This window comes from Cibotium barometz, chromosome 31 (genome assembly GCF_041138505.1).
Source record: "Cibotium barometz isolate CiBa-2024 chromosome 31, ASM4113850v1, whole genome shotgun sequence".
Lineage (NCBI taxonomy): Eukaryota > Viridiplantae > Streptophyta > Polypodiopsida > Cyatheales > Cibotiaceae > Cibotium > Cibotium barometz.
This window is the reverse complement of record NC_141076.1, coordinates 23,305,695-23,323,494: the sequence shown is the minus strand read 5'-3', so window position 1 is coordinate 23,323,494 and position 17,800 is coordinate 23,305,695. Positions and strand designations below refer to the sequence as shown.

General features: G+C 50.6%; 2 protein-coding genes across 2 annotated transcripts in view; one reads left to right on the top strand and one right to left on the bottom strand.

Annotated features, from left to right (window-relative positions):
• Nucleotides 1-17,800, top strand: part of LOC147620641 (aldehyde dehydrogenase family 3 member H1-like) — a 115,785-nt gene that overhangs the window by 79,744 nt on the left and 18,241 nt on the right. The gene's annotated exons all lie outside the window — the stretch shown is intronic.
• On the bottom strand, nucleotides 1,735-3,113 carry LOC147620642 (uncharacterized). Its single transcript, XM_086824894.1, has one exon. It carries the CDS (start codon nucleotides 2,968-2,970, stop codon nucleotides 1,735-1,737), a length of 1,236 nt encoding a protein of 411 aa, XP_086681020.1. The 5' UTR covers nucleotides 2,971-3,113.

Genomic DNA, 17,800 nt, shown 5'->3' with positions numbered 1-17,800 from the left:
GAGGGCATAAACTGTCCCAGTCATGCAAAAACCCTTTAAGTCTATTGACAAGCATTTTAGCCAGCAATTTATAAACCATAGGCATGAGCGTAATCGGCCTCCATTGCGAGAACTCTTCACAAAGTGCTTGCTTTGGAATCAACTTGAGCAAGCCTTCTTTCCAAGATGAAGGCAAAACCTGTTGCTCCCATGCCCTGTTTATCATTAACAATAGTGGCTGATCCAGGTAGTGCCAAAACGACAAGAAAAATTCTACAGTAAGGCCATCCCAACCGGGAGATTTCCAACGGCCCAAATCACACAAACTGGCATACAATTCTGTCTCCGTGAAGGCGGCTTCCAAAAGTTGAGCCTGGTGCGCCGATAAAATCGGTGCAACTTGAGATAAAAACAAGCGACGAGCCTCTCGACCTTCCTGCGTGAGAGAAGAGGCCTCAAAAATCTTGCCATATGAGATTCCATGGCCCGTGCAAGCCCCACACGAGAGGTAGTCCAATCACCAGTCGGGAGTTTAATCCTCTTAATAGTTTGAGACTGCCTAGAAAGATGTAGATGACGAAAGAATTGTTTAGAAGTGCATCCTTTATCCGCTATAGCCTTTTGGCGAGCTCTAGTCTGCCACTTTGCCAATTTTCTCTCATCATTACGGTGCAACAAAGCACGAGCAGAAAGCAACTCTGTCATCTGGATTTCAGTAAGAGATGAAGTGTTAGCCAGATGCATCAAACTTTGACAAGTGCCTTTGGCCTGTTGAACTTGCTCTCTGAAATGCGATAAATAGTGTCTGCCATAATCCTGGATCACACATTGAACCCGCATAACAAAACGAAACCATGCTGTGTCCATATCAACATGCATTTGAGAGATCAATGGCGAAATAATATCCACAATCAGATTGCGAAAAACCTCATGCTTAAGATAAGCATTATTGACATGCAGAAGTCTCTTTCTAGTTAATGAATCATTGGCAGAACATGAACCGAATTGTATTTTCAAGCATATCGGAGCATGATCCGAGAGACACAAGGAGTAATCAATCCACATATCACATACAAAATCATCATACTGCTGCATCTGAAAGAGATACCATCGGTCCAGACGAGCACGATACATTGATCGAGCGTTATGCTGAAATGTGAATCCTGGATCATTGGCTTGCAACAGAGGCCACAAATCCAAGGCATTACATGTGTGCTGAAAGAGATCCCAAGCTTGTCGTTCCACATGAAGCATGTGAGAATGTCCAGTAGTATTATCCACATGATTTGGAGCATTATTAAAATCGCCACAAAGAAATGCATTAGAACGCCAACAATAAGAGGAGATGGCATGCCACAAACGAGCCCTGTCAGTAGAGGCTGTGTATGCATACACACCACCAAACTCAAAAACTTCCCCATTGATAATACATTGAATGACCATCCATCTGCCAGCTGGATCATTGAATACCAACATGGGAAATAATTCATGGCGAACAAGCATCAGCACTCCAGAGTATCCAGCGGATCCTGCATAAGCTATCCAATATCCCGCAAAATAGGAAGTTTGTCCGGCAAAATTATGCTGATTATGCTCTTGAAGAACAACAATATCTGCTTTGCAAGTATGTACATAGTGCCAGATTAGCCTCCATTTATCCTGATTGCATAATCCGCGCACATTATATGAAATGCAATGTATAGAACTATGCATCTTAAATGGTATATACAGTGGGCGAGAAAACCAACAGAAAGCTTAAGAACTCGTGCCCATGGGCACATCCGCATCTGTCGCGGAAACATCAGCTGCCAAATCAAAACTCGAATGTGGAGGAAACAAGTGATGGCCTTCCGACGTTGAAGCGGTGCCCCCTGTAACTACTTCCTTATAAGATCGAACAACTTTATCCCAGGCCTGAGCCAAGGAAGAGTTATCATTACAAGGCAGTTTTTGCTGAGCAACATTCTTCAAGGGGGGCACATAATTGCGAGAAGATGGTAGAGTACGTGCTTTGACAGTTTTCTTGGGTACTATCCACGCCTGAGTAGCAGGAAGCTTCTCTTTGCCCTTGTCTTTGATGTTCGGGGAAGCAGGAACACTTGGCATTTGAGACTGCTTCCCTTTACCTTTATTTAGTCCAGTTGTTGATGTGGATGCGGAAGCACCTTTAGATTGTGCCTCAAGGGAAGATTTCGCTGGAGGAGGAGTCTGAGGGGTAGGGACAGCTGAAGGAGGGGGTTGTAGATTTGGTTCAGAACATTCAGATTGCATATGACCAAATTTGCCACAGCGAAAACAGGAATTGGCAAATTTCCCCCATTTAAGCTTGAATGGTCGCTTTCCGACCACTGTGTCCCCAGAATCAACGGTAATGCCCGTAGGAGCAGGAAGATCAGTGTCCCATAGAATACAAAAACGATTTGTATTGGCATCCAACTTCGGGGGGCAAATCACTTTGCCCAATTGAGCAGCCAACAAAGGAAGAAAATGACGCCAAGTACGAGGAAAATCCACCACTTCAACCCAAACCGGGCACTTATGTCGAATAAGGCTCTGATAATCTTTAGTAAGAGCCCAGGGAAGAACATGAGTCATTTGCGTATTGAAGAAGAGGGGAGACATTTCCAACAAAGCATCTCTAGCTTCCATGTCTGCTAACAAGACCTCATAGAATCCTCTTGCTCCAAAATAAACACCCCGGACTGCTTGACGCTTAAGCAAGAAATCAACCCATTGTCCCACATCCTGTGCACTAGGCATCTTGCCCGGGAAAAAGAGAATCACTGCATTCAATGCATACTGCGCAACCGGATCCATGAGCTCCTGCACCGGAATACGCACTTCTGTGACTGGAGCAGGTCCTTCCCAAGCACATCTTGCTTCTTCGAAATCCTCATGCAGGCATTCCTTAATCAAAGACATGGCATCCAAATTCGAGGTGCTCATTGCTTTCCGACGCTTATAAATGGCCAGCTCAGGTGATTCCATCATGCACACCTTAAATTTTCTATAATCCCCAGAACTGCTGTAAGCCCTACTGCTGCTGCAGACAAGAATTTGCTGCGGTACCACTGGCCGAATCTGCTGCAAGCCCCAAATGAAGTAGAAACCCTAATGCTGCTGCAGACGAGGAAGTACTGCTGCTGTAGAACGTTGCTGTAGAACAGGAGTCGGGCTGGCTGACACACACACACACACACACACACACACAAAAACACGCACACACAGTACGCACGCACGCGCGTACAGACACAAACAGAGATGTACAACGCAGCACACACAGGGGCGAGTGAACACACTCAGCGGCACAGAGAAGACTCACGCTGTCGCTGGACAGATTCTTTCATGTGGTCGCCGGCTTTATCAGACAGGTAAGTGGCGAGCAGAGTCGAGCAAAGACGCAGGTGAGGACAGTCGCAGGTTCGCAGGCGAACAGAGTCGCAGGCTCACAAGCGAGTAGAGTCGCAGGCGAACACGATCGCAGGGTCGCAGACGAGCAGTAGAACAGGGTCGCAGGCGAGCGCACCACACACACAAGCTTTTTCGCAGGCGAACAGGGTCGCAGGCGAGCCTCACACCACACACACACACACCACTCCACACTTCTCACACACACACACACACACACACACATGCACATGCACACTATTTATATATACATGCTTACATACCTATAGATACACATACATACATAATATATATAAGTGTGTGTATCTATAGGTATGTAAGCATGCATACAAAAATTTCATTGAAAGATGTGAGATGAGATCTTCTTAGATTCAAATTCAAAATTGCATTGGAAGATGTGAGATTTGGCTCCTCCTCACGCTTGCAGGAGGAGTGGTTATTTTGAATTAGCCCCACCTCCTTTGCCCACGTGGAGGGAGGTGGGATTGTGGTTAATCTTGTATAGACAAGTAGTGGGTTACGAGACAGTGTGGCCCGTGGGGCTTGCACGACATGACCCGACCAACCCTGAGGTGCACTGGCAACTAGTCCTCTGACCAGGGCTCACAAAATGTACATTGTCCTTCCTCAAGTCCTTGCAATTGATTGTACGTGTCCACATGGCATTCAAGTCAGGATGCATGTGACAGGTTTTTTCTCAATGGCTTGGAAAAGCTCCGTGACTCGGAAACAACAGCAGCTGAGAAATTGGTTGTCTTCTTGGCACACCATTGGTCCCCCCATCAACTCTCCCATCCCCCCTTAGACTGGGTGAAGCTCATTCCTTCATGTGCTCCCCCTACTTGGATGGTGATCTTTTCTCCCCATGACATTTCCCTTTGGGTCATGGGCCTTAGGGATGACCTCTCTCTAGTGGTCTTGTCAATCAGGCTTGCGGGTTTGCTGATTCCCATCGAGGATGCCACAGAGGATGATCTTCGAGCTCTGCTAAAGCTGGTTCATATTGTTTGGTCTCAGGACCAATCCCCACTTGGTCTGTGGTAGTCCAAGTTTGGCATGGCCTTCCTTCCTACTCTCCTTCATGATGTTCTTCCTCATTTCTCTCCTCCACCTTCATTGACACATCACTCTTTACTGGTAAAGTAGAGCCCCACACTGGTCAAATTGACAACGATGGTAATTTTGGCGAGCTGGTCTCCTCTACACCTGATGTGGATGATGGATTGAGCTGCAGAAGAAAGGTATCATTCCTCACGCCTAACAGAACTGGCAGGCACATGATGAGACTTTCCCTTCAAGATCTCCTACTTACTTTAGGCCGCTGCTCATCAAGGTCTAGTAGTGGGGACATGGCTCACCACTATACATTGACCACACAGCCTGATGTTAGTGTGGTGCACCGTGGGTGCCCCAGCGTCATTGTTTATGGGATTGCCTAGCAGTTTAAGAGGTTTGGCAGAGGGTTCTTTGTCTTTTTACCCAAGTCCAGGCACAATGATCATGTCATCACCTGGGGTACAGTGGCGTGGACGGTGGAGGTGGGCCCTGCCATTCATAGTGATGGCAACAGCGCCAAACTGGCACTCCATTTGTCCTATCTGCAGATGGGCATTATGGGGATTCACCAAGCTCCAGTGATGCCATGGATGGTTGGTGAACTTCACTTTTAGCTTTTCATTCACTCTTTCCACAGCCGTTGAGAATGCCTCCAAGGCGATTCCAAGGCTATGCAGGAGAGACAGGCAGCTTTCCTGTGCATCTGGATGGTTTCTTCCTGACCAGTGACAAGAGGCAAGGATGGTTTCATTTGGCCCCTAGTGTGTCTGTTTCCCTTTCCACCCCAGGTGTTGTCTCCCTTTGAGAGCCGCTGGCCATGGAGGGAGGCCCCCTTTTTATCTGCAGACTTTACCGCATTTTAAGAGTTGATATCTGTTTTTATTCAGATGTATTTTTTCTTAATTAATGGAAGGATGTTATTTTCATAAAATCAAAGAAGTCCAAGTTCTACTTGCTGAAGGTCACCTTTCAAGGTTACATCATTTTAGCTGATGGTGTGGCAACGGATCAAGGTAAGGTAGGTGCCATTTTGCTTTGGACGGTTTCTCTGGATGTGAACAATCTTTGGAGTTTTCGTTGAATTGGCAGTGTTCTATCACAGTTAAGTGGAGCATTATGCACAAGAGACGAACTGTCTTAAATATGCAAACCAAGGAAGATCTCCATTTTGTTGGACACCATTGGAACAAGCATGTTTTGAGAAGCTGAAGGTGTTGATGTTCTCAACACCCACTCTACATCTTCCAAAATTTTGGAAGCCTTTCAGTCTAATCTGTGATGCAAGTGGAAGCAGGATTTGTGATGTGTTGTAGCAGTATGGTCATGGAATTCCTTATAGAGCAGGAAACTATGCAGAGCTGAATTCTGCTGTTTTTCCCATGACCAAGATTTACTGCTAATTGTACATGCATTGCACAAATAGAGACACTATTTGAATGACATGGAGCTTTGACTTTGATTTTTACTTTTATTTTCAAGAAAGAGAATTCTATTAACTATGAAAAAAGGCATACAACAATCATGGCTATAAGCCGGAATAGAATAGAATCACCCCAATATGTAAGGTGATCTCAACCACGGAGGAGCATCATGGTACCATGAAAGACCTGTGGGACTAGAGGAAAAGAAAATGCCATGGTCCCACTCCCACATAATACAATGCGCTTTGTTTGCACGGAACAAGAGGACCCTTGAATACGAGCCCAAGTAGCCATGAGAGTATGGATGATATCACCCCATATAGTGCTAATGCATTGAGACTCAAAAATCTAGACACCCTCAATAGCCTCTGTGCATCTAGCTCTCCAGATTTGCTAGCAACAACTGGTGTCAATCCTCTGTCTAGGGGGTGTATAATGTGAGTGAGGGACAATCCTCCAACAAACCATGCTGAGCAATACCTCTACGAATGAAAATAGCAGTGTTTGTATCACTGCACTCATAGAAAAGCTGCGGACCAGATAGGGAAAGCCAAGCAACTACTCCCCAAGTAACATACATGGCGCAACCACTCAATTTTCCCATAAGTTAGGCTGTATAACCCCAAATACATTGTGCAGTGCTACATCCCCATAAATAATGCTGCACAGTCTCAGAATTTGCCACACATCTTGGGTAGGTAGGTGCTACACCGAAAACCGATCTCCACTGATTGGTAGGGAGACCACCGTGTTGAATGTTGGAAATAAGTGCACACTAGGTGTACTATTTCTAGTCTAGTTTCACTTAAGTCTTTGTGTCTTGAGTCTAGTGCCATGTGGCACCTCTACATTTATCCCATAAGTCAGTCTACTCAATCTTGTACTTCTCACCTATATATTGTAGGTGTCACATCAATGAAAGTATCAATCTTGTGTCTTGTCTACACTCATCTCAAGGTAACTCTTTGTATTTCATTTGCTCTTGTTTTATTTCTAGTTTTGCACTTGCTTTTATATTTCCTACATGGTATCAGAGCTAGGTTGCCTGCCATAGCTTCTCCCTAGCTGCGCTCAGCCTGTAGGACCAGCCGGTTCCACTCATCTCATAGCTGCGCCAACCTGAATCTGCTGTCCACCCTGCGCTGGCTCCATTTATCTCAAGGCTGCGCTGACCTGAATCTACTGTCCACCCTGCGCCGGCCTGATTTCAGTAGCTGCTGCATACTTCTGTTGCTTTCGTGAAGCTGCTATTGCTCTCTCACTTGGAGCTGCTGCTGCCCGCCATACTGTTGCAGCCCATCTTTGGCTGCCTTCTTCATCAACTCAAGGGTGTGTATCATCTCAAGGAAGCTGCAGATCGACTGTCCTCCTAAACGAGCTATTTTTTTGCTGCATTCAGTTCTGCCATTGCTTCCTCTTGAAGAGTCTACAAGGTAATTGTGCATTGTCTCCATCAGTTTGCTGATTAGTCCTTTTTTATCTACAAACTGCTAGTTCCTCATGCTTCGATAGGCTGTCAAATGCTATGGCCTTGACAAGTGGTGAGAGAGCCGGCTTCTAAAAACAGTTTGGATCTCTTCTTTCATTCATTTCTGCAATCTTGTAAGGGAATAGACACTGCCCTTGCATTTTAGCAAGAGGTAAGACCTTCCCACATGGCCTCTTCTACTCATTCTCTCATGTCTATCGACAAATTCAATGGCTCCAACTTTCATACTTGGCAAATCAAAATCAAGTGCCATCTTATGAAAGAAGGTCTCTGGGACATTGTTCACCATGCTGCTCCCGAAGATTCCGACATTGAGCAAGTTATCACTTATGCTCCCACTGCTAAGAATGACAAAGCCTATGCTATCATCCTGCTCGGTCTTGGAGATGATTACATTCATCACATCTCCGACATACAGTCTGCTTCTCGAGCATGGATCACTTTGGATACCCTCTTTGGACCCCGCTCTAAAAATTCTAAGATTGCACTTATGATCTCATTCTTTGATCTATATATGCAGGAGGGAGCTACTATAGCCTCTCATGTCAATTATTTTCGCAGTCTTATGGTTCAGCTTGCTTCAGTGAAGTCCCCCATCTCCGAAGATATTGCTATTGCTGTGCTTCTCAAAAGCTTACCTGATACCTATGCTACTCTTGTCACTACCTTCAAGTATCACAATAATCCTACTCTTGAAGGTATCATCAATGCTCTCCAAGAGGAGGAAAGAACAAAACAACAAAAGGTAACTGACACTGCATTTTTAGCAAAGAAAGGAGGATCTAAGGTAAGAAAGCCTTGCACCCATTGTGGAAAAACTAATCATTTGGAGAAGGACTGCTTCAAGGCTCATCCATGCACCATTTGTGGCCGTGATAATCACCGGGAAAAGGACTGCTACTCTAAAACCTCTACATCAGCCCCTGCATCTGCCTCAGCACATGTTGCTGCAGCATCTACAACAGCAGATCTTGCTGTTCATTCCTCACATGATGAGGAATGGGCTTTCTGATTACTTCACCTTTCTTGTCTACCACTTTGACCACCGATGATGTAGGTCAAGGGGTTCTAGTGTCTTACTCATTATGCTTTTTGACCTCTCTCTTGTCCCTACCCAAGAGGCAGCGATTGCCCTTGAGGAGGGGTTGTCTTCAAGGTCCATCTGCTTGTCTACAGTCAGTCATCTGTCTATCTATCTGTTGTCTGTCTATCTATCTGTTGTCTGTCTAGTCTTGTCTGTCTATCTATCTGTTGTCTGTCTATCTGTCTATCAATCTGACTGTGTCTTGTTTTAGATCCATCTTGTCCCTACCCTTGTGGACCCATATGAGGATATCACTTGAGGAGGGGTGTCTCAGGATCTTCTTGTCTCTCATGTCTTGTCTCTCAGTCTATCAGTCTTTATGTCTATCTTCTAGTCTTGTCTTTTTTGTCTTCCTCCTAGTGTCCACTTAAGGAGGGTGTTGGAAATAAGTGCACACTAGGTGTACTATTTCTAGTCTAGTTTCACTTAAGTCTTTGTGTCTTGAGTCTAGTGCCATGTGGCACCTCTACATTTATCCCATAAGTCAGTCTACTCAATCTTGTACTTCTCACCTATATATTGTAGGTGTCACATCAATGAAAGTATCAATCTTGTGTCTTGTCTACACTCATCTCAAGGTAACTCTTTGTATTTCATTTGCTCTTGTTTTATTTCTAGTTTTGCACTTGCTTTTATATTTCCTACATTGAAATAACCAAAAGAAATGAGATATTTGGCTCCTTCTGTATGAATGCCAAAGCCTATGCCAATACTATGTTGTATCAGTGGAGAGATGTCATAACTCTCCCAATGAGGTTTGAGAGTAGGGATCCTATGCATCTGTTGAGTGATGAGAAGCCGAGCATTCCGGACCGTGAAACTGAAAAAAGAAAGGCTTTTCAATGGATCGGAGGCATCAGTTCACTCCCACTCACCTGGATCCCACTGGAGATATCTGATAGGACTGCCACCATATAGCCACAAACACCAAGAGCCATGAGTCACTATCTGAGGAGAAGGATCCATGAATTAGTGCTTCCTCGAACGACCAACAATCCTCACTGGACTAAGCCTGGTATTTGGGATGATCCCCTCCATGCTACATCTCCTCAATCTCCATCCAGGCATGATAGAATAGATGATTCAATCTGTAGCCTACTAGCCCGGGAGAGAAATGACTTGTGTCATCACAAAGACGGGCGGGGACCCGAAACGATAATAATAGACCAACACTTCAAATACCAGAGACAGAGCATCACGACACAGCGGAAGAACCATAAATAATACAAAGACACCGCGCTGAGCCGGAACGGCCGGCCCCCGTAGGAACTTCTTTATTCACACATAAGCTTTTACAAGATACCAAGGTGCGGCTGTTTGAAGTGAGCTTCCGGCACTGACGACTTCGCCTGCGAGCTCCGCCTCTCCCCCCCCCCGCTGCTTCTCGCCGTTGCGCCCCCCTCCCCCCCGCCAGTCCCCCGCTTTCTCCTCCGTCCTCTCCCCCGCCTCCTTCATTGCGCCCTTCATCGCTCGCCATCTCTCCCCCGCCTTCTGCTTGCTGCCATCGCTCCCCCGCCTCCTTCCTCGTTTCCTCCCCCGCCTTCTTTCCCCCCCCGCCTTCTCCTCCTCCGCCTCCTTCCACGCTGCCTCCCCCGCCATCCCCCCCCCCCCCCCCCCCCCCGCTTGCTTCCTTCCCCCGACATCTCTTCCCCCGCCTCTCTACCCCCCCTCGCCTCCTTCTCCTCCGCCTCTCTTCTCTCCCCCGCCACCTCTCCCCCCCTCCGCCTCCTCCTCCGCTGCGCAACTCTTCCCCTCCGCCTTCTCCCTCTCCTCTCCTTCCATCTCGCCCTTCCCTCCACCGCTAGCTCCCCCCGCCTCAGCTCCCCCCTCCCCCCCCCCGCCCCGCCCTTGCTATCCTATAGCCCTCCGCCTCTCCTTTTCCTCGCAGGGCTGTGTCCCTCCCGTTGGTGACCCCGGTTTCTGGCCTTTTCCCTCTGGAGGACTCCATGGAAGCCGCTCCGACTACCCCTGCCGATTCCGGTCTCCGTCTGGAGTTCACAGCTGAAGATCTTCAGTTGTTTGTTTCCACAATATCTGCTCTTGAGGCCTCCTCCTTGGTCTGCAAGATAGTGGGTAGCCGTCCGATGCGGAGAGAGCTTCGCGACCTTCTGCAAGGCAGCCTTGTTGGTGTGCCCGCCAAGATCGTCAGCGTAGATTTTTTGGGACGTGGCTACTACCAGGTGGATTTCGAGTCCCCCCAGGCAGCTCAGATGGTGCTGGCTCGGAGCCCCATTGCCCTCCGCTCATCCCGGGCGTTCCTGGCGCGATGGACTCATGGTTTCGACCCCGCTTCTGACCCGCTAGTAGGCGCGACAGGTTTCCCCGTCACTATCTGCTTTCCTGGACTCCGTAGGGAGTACTTGCCCCTCTTGTCATCCATTGGCAAGGCGTTCGGACAGGTGGTGGAGACGCCTCAGACAGCGGCTTCAGTGATTGCTCGGGCAGCAGGACTCCCGGCCATTCGTGTTGTGGTTCCGTCACCGGAGTCCCTCCCGAAGACGATCCTCCTCCCTTGTCTTTCTGGAGGACATTTGATACAGCGCGTGGAGTATTCGGGCCTCCCGGCCAGTGTTACACTTGTCGGGAGATGGGCCATCTCGCACGCGCCTGTCCCCGCAAGGGGGTTCATCCTTCACGCTATGCCGCCTCTGGACCCCCTGCAGGAGACCCGAGGGGTGGCCATCCACCTCAGAGACCGGACATCCCTGGCTCGCCACCACAGCAAGCGCCATCATCTGACGAGCAGGCCCCGGCGGAGGATGCCGCGCAGACCCAGGAGGCTGGCGGATGGCAGGAGGTTCGCCGGCGGAAACGCCCGGCCCGCAGGGACCGTCGCAGACGCCAGCAGGCAGCACAGGCTGGCGGACAGGCGACTCTGGCTGGCGTACAGGCACCTACCCGCACTTATGCTCCAGTCAGGGATAGGCGGCCAGCAGGTCCCACCCCGATGGACGAGGATTCAGACTCAGTGCCCGTTGAGGCCGCTGGTGGAGCCTCCCACGTGGAGACCCCGCTCCCGCCTCCCTTGGAGCAGATTCCTGAGGATCCCGGGCCGCACTCTGCGACCCCGGGCTCCCCTTCCCCTCACCCGGAGAGCACTCCTTCCACCCCCCCCTCTCCCCCCCAGCCCCCCCCTCCCGCCTCCCCCGGCGGCCCCCCCTGACACCTATCCTCTGGCAGATGCCTCTCCATCCTCTCCTCGCTCCCCCCCCTCCTCGCCGCAAGCCCCCATCCCTCCCTCGGCCTCTCCAGGATACTTCGCCAGACCACCCACTGCCCCGGGGCAGCGCAGCTGGGTAGGCCAGAGTTCAGTCCAGCGGCTGTTCCACCGCCACTCCGGGCCGGTGGAGATGGCGATCCTAGCTTCGCCCGCCACAGAGTTCTCTCCAGCCTCCCCTGGGGGGCCCCCGCGAGTGATGGGGCTACCAGTGGATTACGGTTTTTTCAGGTGCCTCCAACTGGATGCTGGCCCGTTCGAGACACTGGTCGCGCCCTTGCGAGTTTGCGTGGTGTGCCATCCCTCTCGTTCTCCTTCAGTGGTGAGCAGCATGGTGGCCTTCTCCTTTCCTCTCAGTGTTGCCCCAGACACAGCATGGGATTGCAACTCTGTAGAGGAAGTTTTGCGTGATCAGATACTGGAGTTTTCTCACCACTTTAGTGACTTGGGGCTCACGGACCTATTGCAGACCCGATTACACTCAGCCCGCATGAGCTTGTTTGGTATAGGAGATTGGCGGGCGGATCCGGTCCACACCTCAGTTGAGGCGGTGCTACTGATTCTCCTCCATGCCGCCCCGAGGGTGCAGCCTACCTTTAGATACATATATGCAGAGGACTGGTCTCACGCCTATGCCCTAGACAAGGCGAAGGCGGAGTGGGGCTGGACACAGAGACAGGTCACCCTCTTTTTGGAGAGACTCCGCACCCGGACAGACAGTGACTATTCTCCCTCCAAGCCGACGCCCAAGACTCACAGAGTGGAGGGCAGATCATCCGGGCCGGCTGAGAGGGGTGAGCCAGTGGCGGCTGCTTCACTTGCCATAGCTCATCCATGAGGATCCTCTCATGGAACATCCAGGGTCTCGGTGGACATCGCTGCTACATTGGTCGGGGCAGACTTCGCCAGGAGATCCAGAGGGCTCTCGTTGGAGGACCCATAGATATCCTTTTCATCCAGGAGCACCACCTTTCTGCCGGGCGTACCCGCACCTGCGGGAAGATCTTGCCAGGCAGGAGTCACACTTTTTGGTCACCGGCATATGGCTCCCAGGGGAACCAGGGTGGAGTATGCATCTCAGTCAGCGAGCAGCTTCTATCCGAGGTTGTGGACTCTGGCACTCTGGTCCAGGGTCGAGCGCAGTGGATCATCCTTCGGGTTGGGGAAGACCGCATTGGCTTCCTCAACTTCTACGCCCCTAATGGGGCGACCGGGAGAGCCGAGTTCTGGAGCACCATTAGGCAGTCCCTCCCGTTGGTAGACCACTGGTGCCTAGGAGGGGATTGCAACATGCTGGAGGATGCAGAGGACAGGATGGGGGGCAGCCAGGAGACCATTCATGGGCCGGAGCTCGCTGCCTGGGAGGAACTAGTGCTGCAGGTGAGAGGCCAGGATCCGTGGACTCTCCCGGAGTTTGGCAGGTTGCAGGGGAGTCTATCTTTCTCGCGCTCGGATAGACGGGCCACAGGAGTTAACCTTTCCCGCATCGACAGGTTTTACATTGATGAGTGGGCTTGTGATAGAGGTGGCACTATGGGCATACTTGCAGGCTCCTCGTTTTCAGACCACTTTCCAGTGCTTCTCCAGATCGAGGACCCTACGAGAGGACAACGGGGCTAGAGTGTCTGGATTCCAGATTGTCTCATAGAGGAGCCCGAGATTGCGATCAGAGTTGAGCAGGTCTGGGAGGAGCTGCAGTTCAGGAGAGGATCGGCAGCCAACGATCTTGCCAGTGGCTTGCAGGAGATCAGTCGGATGCTCAGACAGGCTGCCCTGGACCGTCTGGAGGCCTTCAGAGAGCAGGAGAGGAGCCTACGGAGGAGTCTAGTGTCCCTCCAGAGACTCCAGGAGAGGGATCCTACGAGCCCTTGGATCTCAGAGCAGATGGAGTCAGCTCGCACGGAGATCAGATCCATCGAGAAGAGGAGGGTGGAGTTCCGATTCCATGCTCGGGCTTCTTTTTGGACACAGGCTGGAGACAGAGTGACTCGAGATTTCTTTGAGGCGACAGGGCCTCGCTTCAGACGAGAGGGTCTCAGGCGTCTTCGGCAGGCTGATGGCCAGGTTGTGGTGGATCCCCCCAGGGTTCGGGCGATAGCCACAGATTTTTACAGGGATCTTCTCTCTGCTGAGCCAGTAGATGGCAGGGTGAGAGAGGCTCGGGAGGCAGTCTGGAGCTTCACGAGACCGGTTGTGCCGGCCCATTTGCAGCACTCCCTTCTCTCCCCCTTCTCGGATACGGAACTGGAGGAGGCTCTTCAGGCATTACCTCGGGGCAAATGCCCAGGAGAGGACGGTCTCTCAGTGGCTTTCTTCCAGAGGTACTGGGGCCTCTTACATAGGGGCTTCAGATTGGCATTCCAGGAGATTATGGAGTCGGGAGTCATGCCGGACAGCATGGCAGAGGGGTTGATTCACATGATCGCCAAAGAGGGAGGAGACAGACTGGAGATTAGACAGTGGAGACCGATCACCTTGCTAGGCACGGCCTACAAGGTCCTAGCTAAGGCGATCAGCAGGCGGCTTCAGCCTCACCTTCCGGACATCATCCACTCCACGCAGACAGGCTTCATCCAGGATAGGAGCATTCTGGATAACATCTTCTCTTTCTGGGAGGCTACGGCTTTGGCTAGATTTCGGCAGGAGGATTTGGCAGTGCTCCTTCTCGACTTCGAGAAGGCATATGATCGGGTGGACTGGGCCTTCTTGGAAGGCACTATGGAGAGGATGGACTTCCCCCCTCAGTGGATCCGTGGGGTCTCTGCACTCTACACATCGGCTCATAGCCAGGTGCTGATACAGGGCGTGCGCGGAGAGAGGTTCCAGCTCTTGCGCTCGGTGCGGCAGGGGTGCCCCTTGGCGCCCTTTCTTTTTCTTTTTGTGGCGGAGGCCATGAGCACTTTTTTGATGGCACAGGATACAGGTTTGCGGGGCCTCCAGCTTCCCATCCGCACCTCGGAGGAGCTCCTAGACTCGGAGTTTGCGGATGACACTGCTGTCTATCTTCAGGGAGGTGAGGAGAACCTCCGTCGCTTCGCCTCAGCCATGGACAAGTTTTGCAGAGCTTCGGGCGCTTTGATCAACTGGCACAAGTCGTGTGGGTTGTGGGTCAGTTCTATGCCCCCCCCGACTTGGAGGCCAGTTGATGGTTTTCAGTGGCTGCCCCCCGGCACTACAGTGCGTTATTTGGGATGCTATGTGGGCATTGACATATCTCCGGAGCAGCAGATAGCCCCCCTTCTTCTGAGCATTCGGAAGAAGCTTCTGTATTGGAGTACCGCTCGTTTATCTCTGGCTGGCCGAGTAGTTGTGGCCAACCAGGTTCTGCTTGCTACCATGTGGTACATCACTTCTTGCTGGGCCTTCTCTCGGGCGTGCATTGGCCAGGTGCAGAGGCTCATCAGGAACTTTCTTTGGTCCGGTGGCGACGGGCGGCCCGCCAGGACCAAGGTGGCATGTGCTGTGATCACTCAGCCGAGGGAGAGAGGCGGCTTGGGCATTGTTGATCCTATCTGCCAAAGCCGAGCTTTGCTTGGCAAGTTGGTAGTTCGTGGCCTCCTGCCAGGCGCTGAGCCGTGGAAGGAGTTTCTTGTTTCCAGGATGCTCAGCCGCACTCCTTCTCTTAGCGGCCCCTGGACCCCTAGCATCAGGTGGATCTTTACAGAGCAGCGATCCAGAGGAGTGGGCCTTGGCTTCGAGGAGCGTTTTGCAGCTAGCCTTCTGAGGGCCTGGGCGCATCTGAGGCCGTCACTCTTCCAGACTCCCCCGGGCACCGATGAGGAGCGCCTGAGGCAGCCATTGATCTGGAACCCCTTGATTCGACTTCCCAGTGGCCATATGGTTGGATCGCGGTCTCACGTTGTCGTGCCACGGCACGTCTATGGTGTGAAACCATGCATGTGAGACCATCAAATGCAAATCCAGATGCATGGGATTAAGTGTCTGTGTACATACGAGATGTATGGCGTGTGGAGGGTTTTGCTTTTGAGGGCATCGCCAGGTGTACAGGTGAAATGGTTTGGTGCTGAGCTTGTTACAAGCCTGTTCGGAATATGGTTGGATGGAGGTGGTTTTAGCTGTTTGGTCGCCTTGAATTGTGTGCACATCCAAGAAATGAGTGGACACTTGCAGATTGCATTTGGAAAGTGTGGAAAGTGGGGAGCAATTAATATTGGTGTTGCCTTTGCTTTGGTGTGAAAAGGAGAATAAGGTGGCCATCTTAGGCAAAATAAAAAATATATATATAATATTAAGTGGCCAAAAAGGCAAAGTGAACGTGGAGGGTTGAGTGGCTGCCAGAGCTGGCGATGCACGTGAAGGAAGCGTGGAGCTCGCAAGGAGTCGGGCAGCCTGCAGAAGAAAAAGGGGTGTACGCCGCCTGGGCGGGGGTCGTGAGGGGACCAGGGAAAAAGAATGAGGGCCGCCTCGTGGAAGAGTATGCGCTGTGGGTGACTGAGGAGCGGTGGTGACGAAGGCTTTCAAGCCTAGGTGGTGGGATCGAGGTGGTGAATACCCCGAGCAGCCTACAGACAGGAAGAAGTATTGCCGCCTGGTATTGCTTGTGATACTGGTGAGCGTGGAGGCGGGGCTGGTGATAAAGCGGGAAGATGTGCAGGATAGTAGGCGGCCTTGTGATGTTTAGGGTCACGCTGGAGTGCAGCTGACGGGCGTGGCAACTCAGAAGAGCTGCGCAGCTGACTGGTGACAAGGGCTCTAGTGGGCAGCGGCTAGCGTGTGCGGGGAACCCAGGCGAAGCTGACTGGGGGGGGGGGGCAATCTCTTCTAGCTGCACCAAGCATTCGACTTTGGCTCTCTCTCCCGGCAGACCAAGCGAAGGCGAATCACTTTCTGACCGGACGGGCTGAAGCTGCAGAGGGGGTTCGTGTGTGATAAAGAGGGACGGCCGTGTGGAGCTGCGTGTGCTCTCAGACACTCAAACAGTGACCAGCAGCAGGTATACAAAAGGGGAAGCTTCTCAAGCGGCAGCCACAAGTATGAGAAGATGGCAAAGGGAACTCTGCAACAGGGAGAAGGGTGATGAAGTTGCTGCCCGAATGCAGAGTTGAAATGGTCGTTCTTATCCTTGTTCCTTTGACTGTACAGGCCTCCTTATCCCTAGCTTGAAGGAGTACATTAGAATTATTGGAATGTTCTTATATGCAGATGTCAAAGCCACAGTGGTGCAAAGTTGTGAGGTTGATGCGGGTCCTCCATGTGGCAAATATTGTTGATGTGTCTATGATCCGAGGGAATGCAAAGTGAATGCATAAGCCTTGAAGGCTCAGTATTGTGAATATGATGTGATGGTTCATAAAGCTGAGGTCCTATGTTTATGACATGTTATGATGATGTCAGCCTTGTCTTTGATATGAACTATGGTGCCAATGCTGGCCGTGAATCTTGGATGTATATACCTATGAGATGTTTTTCTGGGGTTTGATGTATTGAGTTTTATGAATCGAGCTATGTTAATGCCAGTTTTTGGCTTGGATCATGAGGCTCTCGTTTGCTTTGACTACCCATGTATGGCTGAATCTTAAATTTATGATGGTTCTAGCTTTTGCTGGTGATGCCCCTTGAAGTTCAACCACTTACTCTCACAGCCAGAAGCCTCGCGCTTTCCCAGCGACACCGCCCACGTCACGACAGCTTTGGTGAACCCGACGTGAAACCGCTGGGGTGAGAGTACGTAGAGATGGCTAGCAAAATGGAGCATTTATATGCAGAGATGAAAGAGCTTGAAGAGCGGTTCAGGAGGATTGAAGAAGAAAGGCGAATTCAGGAAGTGGTGGAAGTTGCGGTGCAATTGGTATATGACAGGGTCAATATATTTTATGGTTACGATCCAGAAAGCTATCTAAGGTGTTACGAGACAGAGATGAAGAATCAAGGGGTTCCAGAAAACATGATGATTGCATCTTTTGCATACCTTGTAAGTCCTGATTTAAAAGATGAAGTGCTGGAACTAGCAGAGTATCACTCTAAACGATGGAGTGATTTTACAGATGCACTTATTTATGCGAGTTCCAGGTATAATGTGAGCTGTGATAGTGTTCCAGCAACAATCCGAGCCAATTTAGAAGCGGTTGTTGATGCATGTCTTATGGAGGACAATCAATTGCTATTCAAGGCTGATATAGAGATTG

Bases quoted from the DNA above. Each gene is read 5' to 3' on its own strand.
- LOC147620642 (XM_086824894.1), bottom strand. From the start codon at position 2,970: ATGATGGAATCACCTGAGCTGGCCATTTATAAGCGTCGGAAAGCAATG.